The 21,245-nt window shown below is 39.4% G+C and overlaps 1 protein-coding gene across 1 annotated transcript in view; it reads right to left on the bottom strand.

Annotated features, from left to right (window-relative positions):
- cusr (Copper-only SOD repeat protein) overlaps window positions 1-21,245 on the bottom strand; it is a 119,977-nt gene that overhangs the window by 47,653 nt on the left and 51,079 nt on the right. Inside the window, exons 4-5 of the mRNA XM_073026863.1 lie at window positions 2,776-2,859; window positions 841-939 (exon numbers count right to left, since the gene is read on the bottom strand). Of these exons, the coding sequence (XP_072882964.1) occupies window positions 841-939; window positions 2,776-2,859 (183 nt within the window). The remainder of the gene's footprint in view (window positions 1-840; window positions 940-2,775; window positions 2,860-21,245) is intronic.

Raw genomic sequence — 21,245 nt, 5'->3', positions numbered from 1 at the left:
GTTTTCACCTTGCTATCTGCTGTACTGCTGTTACAACAAGCTAATTTCCATGATAATTTCCATAAACCTGTGGATGTACACACATGACAACAATAACCTTGAATTTGAAACTCAGATCATCAAAACTACCACTTGTTGTAGAAACATGAATGCAAAAATAAAAACAATAGACAGGCCTCTGATTGAGGTGGTTGCTAAAACTAAGGCCAGTGACAAAAGGCTTACTCTGCACAAGATGTTGAAAGAAAACAACACGTTTATGCTTGCTAAGAAGGCAGTAGTTTTAACAAATGGCAAAGCACAGACTCTCTATTTCTCAAGGGCTGAGAAGTGGAGTAGCCAAGGAGCTGCCTCCTAGTTGAGAATGTGTGAGTTCCATCAGTCGTCAGTCTGGGATCAATGAAGAGCTGTCCGACTATGATATACTTTGTGGTGGGGAAGCAACAGAGTTCTGTCTCAACTCACAGTGACTCATTATTAATGGCAGTTAGCCATAGAATAGTTTCAGTGCCTCTGGTAGTCTACTATGTGACAGCAACCCTTTTCAATGTGATTTTATTGTTAAACTTTTTATTTCAATGGGACTAACTCTTTGTCATTCATAGATATGGGCATATTTTATTTAAGATAAATGCATTTTATTAACAATTATAAATAGAGATGACAATTTAGTAAAATAATTTTTAACTTTGCACATAAAAAAACATACTGAATACTTGATTTTGATGTTCTAAAACACAACTGACAAACTGCAGGCATTTAACAGCAGTATAGTTTTCGGTGAAGTCTGGTTTCCTAACTGCAGTCTGTAGCAAACAAGTAAAAGAAGATAGCACTTACCTTTATGTCTATGTTGTAAGGATTATAGTGTCCTCCTACACCAGTGCAATTGTCAAACTGTACTGGATAAGTATGAATGTGCCACATCAGGTGATCGATCTGCAGAGTGAACAAACCCTACTGCATAATGCAGAAACCAACAACTTTACAGTTACATCATACACACTTGCTTGTTCCTTTCTACTTCATAAAATAACTACTTGGAAGTGAAGGCAAGAAGCAAGACAAGTTCTCAGTTAGGAGGTGAAGAAGTATTTACAGCAGGAGAACCTGCAAGAATCATTAGAAAGTTGCCTATAGGTCATATTATTAAATTAATCAAAGAGTATTTGAAATTTTAATCTAGTTTCCAAAATCTGGAATTTTTAAAAAAACTACACGAGCTAAAATGAGTATGATCTTCCAGATTACCGAAAAAGTCCAATCAAATTCCAAATCAAATTTATTATACTCTTACACAGTGCTTAAAGTGGCCAAGTTAATCTCCCACTGGTATCAAACCACAGTCAAATGATTCAAAGAGGAGATCCACCATCATCCTTATGTTAACTAGGGAAGGGCAATAAATGCCATTCTGCCTACAACGTTCTGACATGGCTCTCTTTAGAACAATATCCGCTATGACCTCCTCACTGGTCAGCTCATCTGCAACTTCAGTTCCTGCGCACTGTCAGAAGCAGACGCCATTGCAGTTAAACTCCCATTTGTTACTCAACTTACCAATGGGCCTAACATCAGAGCTCTGATTTACAGAGGTAGGTGCACATTATGTATTGTATATAATATTTCTTAATTTTCATCAAGGAATTCATGGTATACAAAACCAATAAATACATGTTGTATCTGGCTCCTCATCTTTAAAGCAACCTTGGGATAGGCTGTGCCATCTATTCATTTGATTGGATACACCAACCTTAACCTTTATTTTACTTTATTCATTCATTAGTTTTTAATTTCCAGTACTGCTGTGTATTTTTACACAAGTAGATAATTTACTTACTTAGAGATACAGCAGCCTAACAGGCCCTTTGGACTCAATGTGCCCATGCAACCCAATTACACCTATGTGACTAATTAACCTACTAACCTTTAAGTCTTTGGATTGTGGGAGGAAACCAGAGTACCCAGAGGAAACCCACATGGTCATTAGGAGAATGTACAAACCTTCTAAAGACAGTGGTGAAATTAGACCCAGGGCACAAGTTTCTAAATAATATCTTAAAATTAAAAAAGGTGCAGATAAAGGTCAGAATCTTTTTTAAAGTAGCCAAAACTGCTTTTATCAGCAATGAGCTGTCAAACAGCATTAAGGAACACCAGGAACAGGGCTTTGGTATTTACCACTGAGGCCTGGTCACCAATCATGTAGGGCTCACTTTATAAAAAAATTGCTGGCCCTGTATCTGTTTATATTGTTATGTGCAACAGGGAAGCACAAAGGATGGTGAATTTGGACAGAAGGTAGGCTAGAATCAATGGAAATAGGAACATTAAAAGAGACTAACATGAATATTCCTCTTGCATCCTCAACTCTGTCTCTCCTTCCAATATTATAACAACTAGTTTCATAGTCCTCAATTCCGTGACATTATAAAAACTTTCAACTTCCTCTTCACACCCCCCAGTGATCGAGCCTCCATAACCCTCTGGGGTTGAGAATTCAGGACAAATTTTACTTGTTAATTAAATTAAATTAATTTAATAAAGTTTATGTGCAACTCATGAAGTGAAAGGAAATAGACTCTGGTGCTTTGGAATTTTGAAAGTTGATTAAATTGTGTGCAAATCTTTTATTCCTTCACTCAGAATCCATTTTGTAAGGTGCATCTATTGTTTTTGATGAATATTTAAGTGCAGCAGCCATCTGGAAACTTGGATTTGAAGTTCATCCAACACAAGTTGAAAAGCAAAGCACTGAATAATGTTATCACTTACATCACCTGCATTTGGATCGGAAGGTTCAAGGTCTATTTTCATTGTTGTGTCACTGTAACTCCCATCTGGGAAGACCTGTTGTGACTGGAAGTGAGAAGATGACTGTGTTAGGCGTCAATAATTCCACAGGAAAGTAAAAATGTCCCTGTTTTCCTGTACAATCTCTCCAGAGCATAGAAGAGGTAAACATGTCATGGTTCACAGTTCACTGGAAGGAATTTTAGCAAATGACCTGACTGCAACACATTAGAGAGACACAGAAAAACAGCATGGAGATAGGCTGTTCGGCTCACAAATCCATACCAACCATCAAACACTTACAGTAATCCATTTTTAATTTTCCACATTCTCAAAAACTCTCTCCAGCTTCTAGCATTTATCAGAACACCAAAGGCAATTAACTTACTGACCCATGTCCTTGGGGTGTGGGAGGAAACCAGATTATCCAGTCACAGGGAAAATGTGCATAGACAGCGTCTAAGGTCAGTATTGAACCCATGTGAGACTGTGGCTGTACTGGCTGCATTACTGTGCAATCTTGCCACAGCACAACCTTTTCTGCATATTCCCTGTCATGGAACAACCAGCAGCCTATTTTGACTCATTTTACTAAATCATACAAGAACCTACAACATTCCAGAGACAAACAAAGTGAGCAGAGAGGGTAATAACTTACCCTGGACCATAAGCTAAGAGCAGGAGAGGCAGACATCCAGCTCAAACAGAATCTTAATGCAATAGCAAAACCTCGTCAAAAATAATACTGCCACAAAAATAATATATTCACAGCAGAGGCCCTTACAATATGCTGGATACTGGGGGGTAAGTCTTATAAGACATATTCCTTTTCAATATATTGTCATAAAACACAAAAAAATGCTTTATACCAGGTGCAGACATAAAATAGATCCTAGAACCAAAGACAGAACTACAACATAATGAAGTGTCAAAGTTCTCCTAACTTCATGCATATTTGTTTCAAACTAATGAAGAATGTACTTGCAATTCATAGCAGCAACATTCCAAATTTTCATGGTTCCTAGAGGCTCAGCAAACTTCCTGCACATGTTCAATGCACAGGCCTCACATCTGAATAGATTCATGCCATGCCCTTGAAATGGTGTGAAGTGCCCATTCAGTGGGCAACATGGCAGAGATTGTTTCAGAGTGGAGAGAAAAGCGGGTTTTTGTTATGAAATATCATGTAGATTTAGTATATTCGAGTTAGGTTAGGACTTGATAACTGTTCAATGGCCTGTGATAAAATTCGGTGAAATGTCAAAAGGCAACAAGTTACTGAACTCCAGACTATGAATAAAATTAGCCCAAGATTCAGCATTGAGGATAACCAATACTGGACGCAAATACATCCACTATGGTTCAGTACTAATCTGAAGCTTGATGCCATCTTGAAAGTTTGTTCCCCCAGCCAGTAAATCTGATCACCCATTCCAGTTAGACTCCCACCTCTCTCTATTATCCCAGCCATCTTCTGCACTTTTTGTATTGTAAAGACATCAGAATCAGAATCCAGTTTAATAGAACCAGCATATGTTGTTAAATTTGCAGCAGCTGTACAATACATGATAATAGAGAGATAAAAAACTGTAAACTATATATATCAAATAGTTCTGATATTTCTGGTATTTGTGTATTTATGCACATTTTATTCCACATCTGTACTTTATCTACCAACTCTTTTTATGTAATTCTTCATAATTGATGAATGTTAGTGTTTTTGTTGCACGTCACAGCCAGACTAACAAACCACAGCAAATTCATAATACTATATGTAAATGTATATGCTGAATAAAGTTGATGCCTGTTTAAAAATAAGCACTTGAATTTCTTCCCTCATTTTTGAAATGTGGATATGCATTTCAAATTCAGGCAGGTTAATCACTTCTCTAAGAGGCGAGATATTTTTAAATCACTCAACTATTTGTACTCAAAACGATCTGGGTGAATATAATTCCTACGAATCAGTAGAAGTCTTTTCAACCCACTTTTCCTGTGCCTCCTGTTTAACCATTTAATGCTTGTTCTCTCATTACAATTATAACTTTCTTAAAATGTTTATCCTTTTCTCTTTAAAATCTACTATGCGTTCAGGTTCCACCTTTATTCCTCCTCACCAAGAATTTCAGCCTTGGGCCTCTGCTTTTGGAGATGATAAATATTTGATATCTAAAGAGTATTATAATTGCAACTATTTCCATGTTGAATCATACCAGTCTAGATTTTCAAATGGTGAGTTCTGATCTAATGCCTCCTCATAACTAAAGAATTTTTATTCTTACTACCATGTCCTAGAGTGGATTAAAGAAGCAACCCAAAACTTAAATGCAAAGGCTTCATGCCAATTTTTCAGTGTGCAAATGAGGAAGTGTTGTTTCTGTAGAGGTGACATCCTGTATGCACTCAGATAACAGTTTGTAACAACTGTGCTCAACTGATAGCTTTGTAGATAATCCTCACTCATAATATAGGATCACTTAACCTGTATTTTCTTCCATAGATTTATAATTTCCCTTTCAACTCCGGCCAAAACTAAAAGGTGATTTAACACTCAAACATCCAGTGAAGCATTCAGTTAAGTGTGAGACAGAAGAATAATATCACTAGACACCTGTAATCACAGACCACATGGAGTCCATTAAGCCCTTTATGAAAGCCAATTATCCCATGAAATGTAATACCTACAATTCTTTTTTATTCAGTGCTTCAATAGGAAATGTGCTTATCTTAAACATATGCCTCATCAAACTGAACCCATCTGGCTTAAGCCCTACGTCTATTATTTGGTTTCAAGAGATTTCTAAGTTAAACTTGTCCCTTGCACCAACTTCATGTTGAGCTTCAAACATTGCAATGAAAGAGGTTATTTAATCAAAGGTTAGGAGTTTAACATTGAGGAATTTACATCTTGCAAACAAGAAACTCTATCTCCCCAACCTGGAAATTACCTAGCAACAATGATAGTGATACTGTCGTTCATACAGCAGACAATGTGGGTTTGTCAAATGCAACTGTAAAGAAAATGCCTTCCTTGGAGATGCTGATTCAATAGGATTTTATCATTTTTTAGAAAATAGAAAAAACATAGTAGACCGTAACTGTGGTTTGGGTTCCAGAAAAGACTTCATTACTACAGAGACAAGTTAAGATTATGCAAGAAGCTTTCTGCCTCTCTTGCATTTGTTAACCAATACAACAAATTCAAACTTGAAATTCTGAAGTACCATGGACAACTAACAGAAGAGAGAGGTATCGGTAAAAGTCCAAAGCCATTCTCTATATCAACATTCAAAATAAGTGACTTTTCATAACTTGTCAGTATGACATTAATTTGTTTCTCCAATAACCTTCCAGATAGAGTCCTCCCTGAAATCATAGTTACATAGTTTTGCTTCAATATGACGACACATCATGTATTGATGCTGTGAGGAGGAGCTCCAACAGTTGGTGAAGTAGATTATAACCACCACATCATATCATATGCATTAGGGTTATAATCTCACGTCAATGAATAGTAACATCAGAGACAATCGCATTCTCCCGTCCTTGAGAGAAGGACATCCACACAACCCATATGGGTGCATTGATCAGTGCCAAGAGCACCACTTTCAAGAAAATTATGACCACAGGCTTCCAAGATTCCAAAAAGAGTCTGCATATTTAACAGTGATCATCAGATTTACCTTTTTGCAGTCAGATATGAAACCCAATGCAATTGGTACTACAAGCTGTGCTGGTTTTTGCTGGTCTGATTAGAACCCAGATCTGCTGGGATGCCCCGGTATTCCACTGGGAATTTCACCTCTCGAGGCCTGCTGCAGATCAAATCCAATCACAATGGAGTTGGAAGTCTTCACGTTGGAAGGCAACCAGGAAGAGATGTTGCTCTGTTTAAAAAAAAAATCTAATACCCACTAAACAAAACCTAAGTCAGTTAGTTGCAGACCACAGCCTCAGTTCAGCGCAGAGATGAGCAAACTTCATCAAGCAGCCTGTCCTTAACTTCCAGCTCTGACACCCTAACCTTTTCAATCTGGCCTAATGCTTAAATCAGCTAGCCATTGCTTGCACCTCACTCTCGGGCCCGACCCTTAGATCTGCCACTTCAAATTGTCTCCAAGTCAACTTCAGCAATGGCCAAACATTGACTCATTCCTCTATTGGGCCCAAGCCCTATTCAGCCCATACAGACCACAGCCCAACCATCCTGCACGTTCGAGACTTCAGTTCACACCACAAAAATCCCATTCAGAACCACAGCTCCAAAAGGGAAGTTACAGGGTATTGATTGCTCAGAAAAAGGGTGATTAATAAAGTAGCTAGTATCTTTATTTACCATCAGTAAGCTGTTTTTTTCACCAGCACAATCTTAGACCAAACTGTGAGAAAGCCATCAAGACTATAGTAGAGGGGTGGTGTGTATATAAAGAAACACGCAAGGTCCGATCAACACCACTAGTCCACGTGGTGCACAGAACTCACTGCACCTGGCCCAGGTGAGCAGGTTGTAGGCAGAATGAAAGTGCTGGTTCCGGACTGGCTGGAATATCCCAATCTACCTGTAATAGTGCCAAGATGCTGAGGAAAAATTTCACTCATCTTGAGTTGTATATACAAGTTTAAGTCGCAGAGGAAGTATTTATTTGCACAAAGAATGATTAAAAGCTGGAACAAACACGAGGAAATCTGCAGATGCTGGAAATTCAAACAACAACACACACAAAATGCTGGTAGAACACAGCAGGCCAGGCAGCATCTATAGGGAGAAGCGCTGTCGATGTTTCGGGCCGAGACCCTTCGTCAGGACCTGGAATGGGTTTCCAGGAGGAGTATCTCATCCCAGTTTTCAGAAAAGCTAAGTGATTGGCTGGGACAGCAAGGGTTACTATACTGACTACAAAAGATTCAAAGACATCAAAGGACTACATCTCACCTTCAGAACCAGAATCGAGTTTATTATCACTGACATACAACATGAAATCTGTTGTTTTGTGGCAGCACTACAGTGTAAAGACTTAAAAATTACTATAAATTACAAAAATAAATTGTGGATAAGATTAATAATAAGGTAGTTTTCATAGATTTATACACTGTTAGAAATCTGGTGGCAGAGGGGAAGAAGCTCTTCTGAAAATATAAAGTATGAGTCTTCAGATTCCTCTACGTCCTCCCTAACCATAGTAACAGGACAAGGTTGTGTCCCAGATGGTGAGCGTCTTTAATGAGAGTTGTCTTCTTGCAGGCCAAAACACAAAAATATGGAATATTACTGAGCAAAAGCAGCTAACCAAGCAGAATTTTTTGTAGGAAAACTACAGGAAAAATAAAGAACAAAGACAGGAAAAGTCCTGCAATAATTTGTTAAGGATAGTTCTGGGACAGACTGAATCTATCACCAAAAGTTGAAGAAAGCAGGGTGTCTTACTCTGGAGACTAAGGGAAAGTGTCCCAACTGTAAAGAAACTTCTGACAGAAATTAACTCCTTATACTCAAAGAAAAAGCTCTCAGCGAAGAAAGCAAAATAATTTTTAATAAGAAATATTGCCTGGCAAGTTGCTGAGGTGATCAACATTAGCAATAATAATACTCCTTTTATTCTGAACTTTCAGAATCAGTTGTCACAGCTCATTTTGGCTACATAGCCCTAATTATCAAATTGCATAGAATAATTAATGAAATATAAAGACATCTCACAACAAGATTGTCCTCTGACTTGCACAAGTATGCCTTCAATTATGTTATGGACAATATTTCATAGCCTGCATGTTCTCTGTGGATCAAATAGCTAGGTTAAAATTAATTTGATAAGGAAATAAAGGGAAAATAAATAAGGACATTGGCACTGATGTTTGGAAGGTGATGGAATGGAATACCAGAGAATTTTCAACAGCGGGCCAGTGGTGGGCTTGATTTTTGAATAGCTGGATCAGTACTCTGTACTTTGGGAGTGATCTGCGGTTGAAGTAATGAACTGGGATGCAAGCATACTTTCAGATGACGTGGGGAGATAAAGAATCACAGAATGAGGGGAGAATACAACAGGATCAGTGTAAATGGATGCCTGGTGGTCAGTATTGACTCAATGGGCTGAATGGCCTGTTTCCATGCAGTTTAACTCTATGCAACTCTAAGACACAGGCACGTTAGATGGTTGGAGGGGTTTAAGGGTGGGCAGATGTGGATGGCCTAGTTTGCTGGGGGGGGGGGGCGAGTTAGGGAATTGATAGAAGGCCAGAAAGGAGGGTAAATAAGCAGGCAGGAAGCCCAATCAACAGGGTGCTGGTTTAGTCCTCAGACAGTACTCAATGATAGATGCTCCCAGAACAATGTAATCCATATCCCCTTGCATGGCTCCAGAACAAGAGAAGCACCAGCAGTGATGGGACATCATTGCAGAAATCCTATTGAGACACAAGCGAGGGGAATTACTGCAAATGCTCACTCGAATTTCTGATGGTGCAAAATGACCAGGAAGTGGCCATATTAATCTGCTAAAAAATACACAAACCACGCGGAAGGGAAAACTTCTGCTGCACAACCCCAAAATCACAGTCATTTGTAACTGAATTTCTAGTCAGATACTTCTAATGTAATAACAAGTTAATTAAAAGCCTTACAGTTGTTTTTCATTATCCTGTTTCCCATTTACTTACAATGTACCACAGAACACAGAACAGTGTAGCACAATATGGACCCTTCAGCCCATAATGTGGAGCCATTCTATATAAACCTACTCCATGGTCAATCGAATCCTTCCCTCCTGCACAGCCCATAACCCTCTATTTCTCTACACCTCTAAAATATCCCCATTGTATCAGCCTCTATTACCAACCCTGGTTGGCAGTGTGTTCCACATTCCCATATTCTGAGTAAAAAAAACTGCCTCTGACATCTCCTCTGAACATTCCTTCACTCATCTTGAACTTGTGTTTGATCAGTGTTGGTCATGTTTGATCAGTGTGATCTTCCCCCAGAGAAGGACAGGGAGATGAGGGGTTAATGGGGGTGAAGAAAGAAAATAATTTATTCAGTATGGCAAAACTGCATGAGGTAATATCACGTTCAACAGTAGTCACACTCAAATGACTCACACATAATTGGGAGTAATATGAGATTCTCTAAAACACCGATATACATGAAATGTTTAAACTTATACTTACTACCTTCGTCACAATCTGATACTCATGACGTGCTGATCTCAAAGTCAAAAGGACATTTGCATTTGTAATTTAACTAAGGGTTGGGAAATTTATTAGAAATCAGGAGGAAAATCTAGAATATGATCAATAGATACAACCTACTGGAGGAGCTCAGTAAGTAAGGCTGCATGTATGGAGAAGGACAAACAGTCGACGTCTGGGGCTGAGACCCTGCAACAGGACTGAAAAGGAAGGGGCAGAAACCAGAGTAAGAAGGTGGGAGGGAGGGGGAGGAGTACAAGCTGGCAGGTGATGGGTGACCCATGTGAGTGGGAAGGTGAGTTAGTGGAGGAGGAGGTAGGAAGTAAGAAGATAGAGGTAAAGGGCTGAAGGTGGAGGAATATGAGAGGAGAGTACAGTAGATCATGGAGGAAAAGGAAACAGGAGAAGAGATTCTGTCTACCAGAGGTACTTAGGTCCAATTTAAATTATGATTACTGTACAGCATAAATTTAGATTCACCTTACGAACATCAGTTCCCAGAAATTCTACAGTCATTTAGAATGCCACTTGTACTGATCCCTGAGCAGGGCGCCAGACTAGCCAAATATCACAGATCGCCTTTATTTACATTGTGATAGTCTTGAGCCAGTTTGTGCTGGATAAACTCCCCACACACAGTCCCTGCATGCTCACACTAACTGCAGGTTGTCCACCTCTCCAGCATACCTGTAAGATGACGAAGCCCTTGCAATGACTGTGGCAGGACGAGGTCCCATAGTAACATTCCCCAGAATTTGCCTGATGTCACAGACATCAAGGAATCTAAAAGTTTTCAAACTTCTCTGAAATTCAGATATATTTAACAGTTAGCATTGAATATTAATTCAGTTTTAATACTATTTTACTTTGGATGCATACAAAACCCTTAGAAATCATTAAAACATTATTTAAATAAAAGGATTTTATTTCCTCTTTGCTGACTAATCTGCAAGACAAGAAGCCTAATAAAATCAATGGGGTTTTTAGATCAATCGTCTTGACTTAGCCTGAACTTGGAGGAATTATTCACTGGCTTTATACGGAGAAACCCCAGTAATACTTGGGACTTGCAAATGGACTCAATTGCTCGGTTCCGCACTGAACTGGGGCTGTGGCCTGCTCCGGCTGGATTGATGCCAGGCTTCGTGCCTTTTGTAAAACTTCAGTTCTGAAGCCAGTTGCTTACTTTTATTATTTGCATGATCTGTTTTTTTCCCCTCTCTGCACTTTGGGTGTTTGACGGTCTGTTTTTTTAAACAGACTTTTAGCATCTTATTGTTTTGTGACTGCCTGTAAGGAGATAAATCTCATGGTTCTAAATAGTCTACATACTTTGATAATAAATGTGCTTTGGAACTTTAAACTTTTGAACTTTAAATTTGTCATAGAACATAGAAAATCTACAGCACAATACAAGCCCTTCAGCCCACAAAGCTGTACTGAACATGTCCTTACCTTAGAACTACCTAGGCTTACCAACAGCCCTCTATTTTTTAAGCTCCATGTACCTATCCAGCAGTCTTTTAAAATACCCTATCGTTTCCACCTCCACCACCGCCGCCGGCAGCCCATTCCACGCACTCATCACTCTCGATGTAAAAAACTTACCCCTGACATCTCGTCTGTACCTCAGAAGAAGGTACTATGCCCTGTCATGCTAGCCATTTCAGCCCTGGGAAAAAGTCTCTGACTATCCACACGATCAATGCCTCTCACTATTTTGTACACCTCTATCAGGTCACCTCTCATTCTCCGTCACTCCAAAGAGAAAATGCCAAGTTCACTCAACCCATTCTCATAATACGTGCTCCCCGATCCAGGCAACATCCTTGTAAATCTCCTCTGCACCCTTTCTATGGTTTCCACGTCCTTCCTGTAGTGAGGCGACCAGAATTGAGCACAGTACTCCAAGTGGGGTCTGACCAGGGTCCTACATAGCTGCAACATTACCTCGGCTCTTAAACTCAGTCCCACAGTTAATGAAGGTCAATGCACTATATGCCTTCTTAACTACAGAGTCAACCTGTATAGCAGCTTTGAGTGTCCTATGGATTCAGACCCCAAGATCCCTCTGATCCTCCACACTGCCATGAGTCTTACCATTAATGCTATATTCTTCCATCATATTTGACCTACCAAAATGAACCACCTCACACTTATCTGGGTTGAACTACATCTGCCACTTCTCAGCCCAGTTTTGCATCCTATTGATGTCCCACTGTGACCTCTCACAGCTCTCCACACTATCCACAACACCCCCAACCTTTGTGTCATCAGCAAATTTACTAACCCATCCCTCCACTTCCTCATCCAGGTCATTTATGAAAATCACAAAGAGTAGGGGTCCCAGAACAAATCCCTGAGGCCCACCACTGGTCACTGACCTCCATGCAGATTATAACCTGTCTACAACCACTCTTTGCCTTCTGTGGGCAAGCCAGTTCACAAAGCAATATCCCCTTGGATCCCATGCCTCCTTAGTTTCCCAATAAGCCTTGCATGGTGTACCTTATCAAATGCCTTGCTGAAATCCATATACCCTACATCTACTGCTCTACCTTCATCAATGTGTTTAGTCACATCCTCAAAAAATTCAGTCAGGCTCGTAAGGCATGACTTCCCTTTGACAAAGCCATGCTAACTATTATTCATATTCATATTATGCCTCTCCAAATGTTCACAAATCCTGCCTCTCAGGATCTTCTCCATCAACTTACCAACCACTGAAGTAAGACTCGCTGGTCTATAATTTCCTGGGCTATCTCTACTCACTTTCTTGAAGAAGGGAATAAGGGAACAACATCTGCAATCCTCCAATCCTCCGGAACCTCTCCCGTCTTCATTGATGATGCAAAGATCATCACCAAAGACTCAGCAATCTCCTCCCTCGCCTCCCACAGTAGCCTGGGGTACATCCCATCCAGTCCCGATGACTTATCTAACTTGATGCTTTCCAAAAGCTCCAGCATATCCTCTTCCTTAATAACTACTTGCTCAAGCTTTTCAGTCCACTCCAAGTCATCCCTACAATTGTCAAGATCGTTTTCCATAGTGAACACTGAAGCAAAGTATGCATTAAGTACCTCTGCTATCTGCTTTGGTTCCATGCACACTTCTCCACTGTCACAATTGATTGGTCCTATTCTCTTATGTCTTATCCTCTTGCTCTTCATATGCTTGTAGAATGCCTTGGGGTTTTCTTTAATCCTGTCCGCCAAGGCCTTCTCATGGCCCCTTCTGGTTCTCCTAATTTCATTCTTAAGCTCCTTCCTGTTAGCCTTATAATCTTCTAGATCTCTATCATTACTTTTTTTTAAACCTTATGTATGCTCTTCTTTTTTCCTTGACTAGATTTCCAACAGTCTTTGTACACCACGGTTCCTGTACCCTACCATCCTTTCCCTGTCTCATTGGAATGTACCTACTCAGAACCCCATGCAAATATTCCCTGAACATTTGCCACATTTCTTCTGTACGTTTCCCTGAGAACATCTGTTCCCAATTCATGCTTCCAAGTTCCTGCCTGATAGCCTCATATTTCCCCTTACTCCAATTAAACATTTTCCTAACTTGTCTGTTCCTATCCCTCTCCAGTGCTATGGTAGAGGAGATAGAATTGTGATCACCATCTCCAAAATGCTCTCCCACTGAGAGACCTGACACCTGACCAGGTTCATTTCCCAAAACCAGATCAAGTACAGTCTCTCTTCTTGTTGGCTTATCTACATACTGTGTCAGGAAACCTTCCTGAACACACCTGACAAACTCCACCCTATTTAAACCCTTCACTCTAGGGAAATGCCAATCAATATTTGGGAAACTAAAATCTGAGATGCATAATTCTTGCAAATAATCCCAGGCTCACCTAAGCTTTAATTCAGAATGCTAACAAACACATTGGGAATTACTGGCTAACCTTTCTGTACAATATGCAGACCAGAAATTATTGAAGACTAGACCTAGGTATTTCATTATAGAACAGTCTTCCATCCATTGAGCCCGAAAAAGTCATAGTTGGAAAGGTATATCGGTTTCCACATAAACCAAGTAATAATTTTTTTTTAATAAAAGGCATATTCATAACTGGTTTGTATTTTAGTCAACCAATATGAAAGATCTATATGGGATAAATTTTTCAGGGAACAATCTCTCTCATTATCAATGAGATTCACTCCCTCTACTTGGATATTTGAGTCAGAGAGAAAGCACTCTGAATTACTGTAATAGAAGGGTCTTCAAGCCTTCAGCCTGCATTCAAAAGTATTCTACTGATTAACTAGGAAAGGAAGACAAAACTTTGATGAACTCTCTCATCTAAAAGGTAAAATATCCAAGAATGCCGCACTCATTCAGTTCTACATTTAGTTTCAGTGGGCAAGACAAATTATTGATGCAAAAACCAAAGCTTACTTGTCAACAGGTAAACATTGTCCAGGTCCACCACCACAGAAGGATCTCTAACACTCATATTCTCTCAATATTATTTATTACTGTTATCATTTTTTTGTATTTGCATGGTTTGTCTTCTTTTGCACACTGGCTGTTAGCCTGTCTTTGTGTGTAGTTTGTCATTATGTTTCTTTGTATCTACTGTGAATGTCTGTAAGGAAATTAATCTCAAGGTTGTATATGGTGGTTTATGTACTTTGATAAGAAATTTACTTTGAAAAGAACATGAACTTTTCACTGAAAGGAATCAATTATTTTTCTGTTGGAAGAATAGGGAACATATAGTAAACTTTCACTCCTATAAATTTCTAATTTTCACTTAAACACAAGGTGTCCTCCAACTTCAACATTGTTTTTTAAAGAAAATCTGTACACGTTGTAGCAGTAAAATTAATCTATTTTTAATAATTTGAATCTGAATTACAATAGCAAAGGGAGGATTTGAGCTCAGTCAACGTTCATAATAATTTGAATAAGATAAGGCTACATAAACAAAGAGTTATATCTTTTTGTTATACTGGAGATGAGTTGAGATGGAGAAAAAAAATTGAAGGAAATTTTATTCAAGTGTTTTTTAATGTTTAGCAACATGAATAAGTACTATACTGAATCAATTATATCATCCTCACTGGTTCTGGGATGAAAGGGAGTTAATAATGAACAATTGCAGCAATGAACTGAATAAATTATTTGTAACCCTAATTAGGATTTACTTATTGAAAGTGCAATCAATGTTGTTCATTTTAATACAGTAAAAGAGGGAAGCAAGTCTATTAATGAGGTACAAATAAAATGAAAGCTCAGTAGTGCTGCAGATGTCAAATCTAATCTAAAGATAGCATTTACTGTCAGTTAAGTAGTATCTACAGGAGGGGGAAGCAGGGTTGAAGGTAAGCATTAACCAGACCTAATTACACATCAGATCTGACCTTAGAGTGTAGTGCTAAATTGGGGAAAGGCTAATTACAAGCGTATTAGGCAAGAGTAGACTGAGGGCAAGACTATATCTCATATGTCATTCATTCATTATGTGTTGTATGACGTGGATGATCATTGTCTTTTGACCATGATTGTTCTCAGCAAATTTTTCTACATATGTGGTTTGCCATTGCCTTCTTCTGGGCAGTGTCTTTACAAAATGGGTGAACTAAACCATTATCAATATTCTTCAGATCCTCTGCCTGGTGTCAGTGGTCACATAACCTGGACTTGTGATACATACCAACTGCTCACATGACCATCCCATCACCTGCTCCCATGGCTTCACGTGACCCTGAAGGAGCCTGACACCTCCTTTAGTAGAGATGTATCTCCACCCTGCCACCAAATATGTGGGAGTGTGTTAAAAACCAGTCAGTAGTCAGGACCAATGATATGAGAAAGAAAGGAAAGGATGGCAAGATACCTCCAGGGTGTGGCCTTGTGCGGCCCAGTGGACAAGCTGATTCCTTGCAGGTGTCACCAACTGAAGCATCGTGGGAGACTGGAAGATTGAGGCTGGTGGAGAGACCGATTGTGCTGATCTTAAGTTTGTGGGGGGGGGGGGGGAACTCAAATTAAAGCAGACTGCAACATCACAACAGCGAGCTGTTGGTCTCCCCTCTTGCTATGGCAGGAATGACACCTCTCCCTCCCTTGTTAGAGAGAGGGAGCTCGCAGTATGTCAAACTGTTGGGATAAAGTGTGTTTTTTGATGGACTCGGGATGTTTGCAGGCTTTGCTGTTGTTTGTGTGGTGGGTTGTGGGGGGACTGATGGTTTTGCTGGAGCAAGTGGGGGGATGGGGAGGGGGAGTGTTGATGCTTTTCTGCTGCGGGGGATGGTAGGGGGAGGGGCTTTGGGATTCTAGTCTCTTTCTGTCACTCTTTGGGTTTCTTTTTCCTGTTTGGTGGATGTCTGTGGAGAGTCAGAATTTCAGGCTGTAATACTGATATTAAATGGAACCACTGAAGATTCAGGAACCTTGGCTGAAGAAATATTGTAAATTCAGTCAAAAATTCGCTCAAGGAAGCTGAAAATCAGCCAGGGCCTTGATGAACATAAGGAAGCAGGAGAGAAATTAAACAAGGAATCAGGAGAGCTAAAAGGGGCCATGAAATGTCCTTAGAGAATAAAATTAAAGACAATCTCAAGGCATTTTATATATTTATTAAAAACAAGAGGAAAACAAGGGAAAGTATAGGACCACTCAGTCAAGGAAGGAATTTATACCTGGAGCCAAAGGAAGCAGCCAAGTTACTAGATGAACACTTCACATTGGCATCCAGCAAATTGGAGGTGGATATGCAGGACAGTAAGTCTGAATATGTTGATGACAAGGTGGTGGTGTTGGGTCCCTTGATTAACATTACAGTAGGTACGTCTCCAGGGCTGGTGGGATTTATCCTTGGTTATTGAGGGAGGCGAGAGAAGGTTGCTGGGTTCTGACAGAGATCCTTGTATCTTCTTTAGCTACAGGCAAAGTCACAGATAACTAGAAACTAGAGTTGTTCCTCTGTTTAAAAAGGTGAGAACTCTGGAAATTACATTAGTGGTAGGGAAATTATTGAAGAAGATTCTTAGAGATAGAATCTACTTGCAGCTGGAAAATCATAGACTTAGGAGATGAGTTATACATGCACATGCAGTTCAACTCTTTGAGTGATTATGCAGAAAGTTTGAAGTTAATAACTCATTTCCTTCTACCTTAAGCCACAAACTTATCAATCACCCCTGCTGTGGACACTTACTGGAGGTCCAAGATGCCGACTTCTACAAAGAAGGGATCCGTATGCTCCACGACCACTGGACTAAGTGTGTAAATGTAGGAGGGGACTATGTTGAAAAATAAATGTGCTAGGTTATCTAAAATTGACTCCTTCCACCTTATCAATCACCCCTGAGATTCATTTTCTAGTGGGCATTCACAGTAGATACAAAGAAATGCAATGGACTCAATGAAAAAAACACAGACTGACAAATGACTGACATGTAATAGAAGGTAAACAGTGCAATATAAAAAATACAAATAAATAAATAAATAAATAAATAAATAAATAAATAAATAAATAAATAAATAAATAAATAAATAAATAAATAAATAAATAAATAAATAAATAAATAAATAAATAAATAAATAAATAAATAAATAAATAAATAAATAAATTGGAAAACATGCATTGTTGAATCCCTGAAAGTGGTCCCAGGTACTGATATACAGTGAACAGTTTTGGTTTGCATCTACTTATTCAGACCATAATTACACTGGGGTAGTTAAAAGGAAAGGAAAAAGCAGAAAGTACACAGTGTTTCCTCTCAGTTCTGATCAATCCCACCTCTCCCATTACACCCTTTTACTTTGTCACCTGCCCACGGACTTCTCAATTCCTTATTGTTTGCTGTTAATCTTTCCTCTTGCTCTTTCTTTGCCCACTTTCATTTCCTCTTTTCTTTCCCCTTTGAGTGTTTTATAAATCAGCCTGGTGTTCAGTTACTAGAACTCTGCACCTGCCTCATTACTTTCTTTTCCTGATTTATTTTAGTCATTTTCTGATTTGAATTTCCATACCCACCCCCTCCATGGGAAAGTACTAGACTTTAGTCGAAACAGTTTTACCGTTTGAAGATTACCCATTAGTTCAATTACACTCTTTCCTCATGTTTTGCTTCAAATTGTCCCAAAGTTTGCTCTGTTTAAATCCCATTGAAATCATCCCCATATCCAAAACTCTATCAAACAGTTATCTACCTCTGCCTTATAGATACTCAAAGACCAGCTGTTACCATTATATTAGAACTCTGCACCTGCCTCATTACTTTCTTTTCCTGATTTTAGTCATTTTCTGATTTTAGTTTCCATAAACGCCCCCTCCATGGGGAAGTAAGAGACTTTAGTCGAAACAGTTTTACCTTTTGAAGATTTCCCATTAGTTCAATTACACTCCTTCCTCATGTTTTCCCATTAGTTCAATTACACTCTTTCCTCCTGTTTTCCCATTGAAATCATCCTCATATCCAAAAATCTATCAAGCAGCTATCTGCCTCTGTCTTAACTAAGCTGGTCTCTGCACAACTCAAAGACCAGCTTTTACCATTGCTTGAGAAAGATCTCCAAAGATTCACAACTCCCCAAGTGAAAAAAAATGCCTAATCTGTCTTAATGCTATTTTACATTAATGGAAACTTTCCCTCATCTAGGAATTTTGGTTAATCTTCAAGATCCTCAAATGACATCTATAAAATTTGCTGATGACAACTATTGTTGGCAGAATTTCAGATGGTGACGAGAAGATGTACAGAAGCAAGACCATCAGCTAGTTGAGAGGTGTTAAAGCAACAACCTTGCACTCAATGTCAGTAAGACCAAAGAACTGATTATGGACTTCAGAAAGGATAAGACAAGGGAATACACAGCTGTCCTCATGGAGAGACTGGAAGTGAAAGGAGTGAGCAGTTTCAAGTTCCTGGGTGTCAGCATCTCTGAGGATCTATCCTGGGCCCAGCATATTGTAGCAGTGACAAAGAAGCCACAGTGGCGATAATTCATTAGAAGCTTAAGGAGATTTGGTAAGTCACCGAAGACACTCACAAATTTCTATAGATGTACAATGAAGAGCATTCAAACTGGCTGCATCACCATCTGGTATGAGGCAGGGGGACAGGGATGGTGGCGGTGGGGGGGGCTACTGCACAGGATTGAAATAAGCTGCACTGAGCTATGAACTCAGTTACCTCCATCATGGGCATTAGCCTCCATAGTATCCAGGAAATCCTTTGATGAGCAATGCCTCAAAGAAAAATATGGCATCCAGCATAAATGACCCCCATCAACCAGGACATGCCCTCTTCTCATTGCTACCATCAAGAAGGAGGTACCGAAGCCTGAAGACACACACTCAATGATTCAGGAACAGCTCTTTCCCCTCTGCCATCCGATTTCTGAATGGACATTGAACCCATGAACATTACCTCACTACTTTTTTATTTCTATTTTTTGCACTACTTAGTTAATTTGACTATTTAATATATACTTACTGTAATTTACAGTTTCTCTATTTTTATTTTGTACTGCTGCCACAAAAACAACAAATTTCACACTATATGCCAGTGACATTAAACCTGAACCTGATTCTAGGATGAAGTCCTCAGGCCTCAGAGATCTGTCAACCCATGGTTGCAACACATCACTTCTCTAGAGATTGTACTTTTTTCTGACTTCCTGCCCCACTTCGAGCTTCGAATTACGATAGAGTATCTGGATGTTACATGAGGCCTCCGTAGTGAAGACCAATACTAAATACCTGCATAACTTATCTGTCATCTCCTTTTCCATTAATAATTACCCAGACATTTTCTGTAGGACCAACAATTAAATTAAGAGCTGGGCCTATGGAAATTTAATCTGGTAATTAATAATTTTGCTTTTTGAAGTATCTGGAGAAATGTTTCAGTTTTTATTTATGTAAGCTGTTCATATTCTAATTGTTCCCACCTTGTTAATTTTTTGCTGCTTTTTAAACATATTCCATCTAATCTCTAATCTGCAAGCAATCTTTATACAATCTTTCCCTTGAGCTTGATATTACCTTTACCTTGTTCAGTTAACCATGGACGGTGGTCATCCTTGCGATTCTGTCCTGTCAGAAGACAACCATTCTGTGCATTCTGAAAGATTTCCTTATTTTACCTATGGACTGATCCCTTAATCTAATCCTCTTCATTTTAGCTGCTTCTGCCCTCCTTTGAGCCTCATCTGCTGTCCCTCAAACTAAATGTGAAATTCAATCACATCCTCATCTATGCCAACTTTCATTAGGAGGTGATTCTGACACCAAAATGAAGGTTTTCCGAAGAGAGCTAGCAATAACTCTAATCTTTCTGCTAATTCTCTGTATTGTCAAATTTGAACTATGTAGCTTTTCAGGGAAATCTTTTCCATAGGAAGAGAGGGGATTGGGAAGCTGCTCCAGAATCAAAGAACCCGTTCATCCCACCAGTTGTATAATGCTCATTAGTGCAGCCTGTTCCCCTCCTTTTGGCCCACAACTTTGCTGATATTTTGTCAAATACCCCATTCACTTTTTGAAAGCTCCAAACGAGACCGTCTCTGCAGCGAGCTCCTGAGTGTTACTCTGCATAAAGAGGCAGACGCTTCTCCTATCCCCTCTCCATCAATGGCCCAAATAATCTGTCTTCTTGGCTCTTCATTGTTCACATCCCCCTCTTAACATCAACACCACTAAGTGTCATTTCCCTTCTCATATTCCCTCTCTGCTCATCTCAGTTTACTGTTCACTTCCCCTCTCGGTCTCATTCTTACTTGAATTATTCATCTCATTCTTGATTGCACTTGACCACAAAACTATGCTTGTATGGTGAAAGGTCATGGGTGTATATCCAAATTAAACGTTCATTCTAATTTAACCAATTAAATTTTTCACACAACTACATAGTTTATTGCTTTTGGATTAAGGACGCCAATTTAAAATTTAATTACATCCCTCTCTTATTCAGTATAAAACCCTTGTCCACAAGTTCTTTTGCTGCAAAATATTCAGTCTTTCTTCCAAGAGGACTTTGTCGGGGTTTAGAGGCCTGCATGCCTCAATGACCCACAGAGCGATGCTGGCTGGAGTCAGGGCTTTTTGCTTTGGCTCTTGGTCGGGTCACCTATGCCAACCACTGGTCTGCCAGAAACAGGGGTTCAGCTCAAGGTCAATAACCCTGGCTGGTCATACAAAACTCAGGTCTAGATAATTTTGTGATTGTATACCCCATGTTGTTACTCCATCTGGTTTACTCAGCACACATTAACGTTTCCTATGATTATGTGCTACAAGTACC

This window comes from Hemitrygon akajei, chromosome 23 (genome assembly GCF_048418815.1).
Source record: "Hemitrygon akajei chromosome 23, sHemAka1.3, whole genome shotgun sequence".
NCBI classification, from domain to species: domain Eukaryota; kingdom Metazoa; phylum Chordata; class Chondrichthyes; order Myliobatiformes; family Dasyatidae; genus Hemitrygon; species Hemitrygon akajei.
The sequence above is the reverse complement of the archived record's forward strand: the minus strand, read 5'-3'. Positions and strand labels throughout refer to the sequence as shown.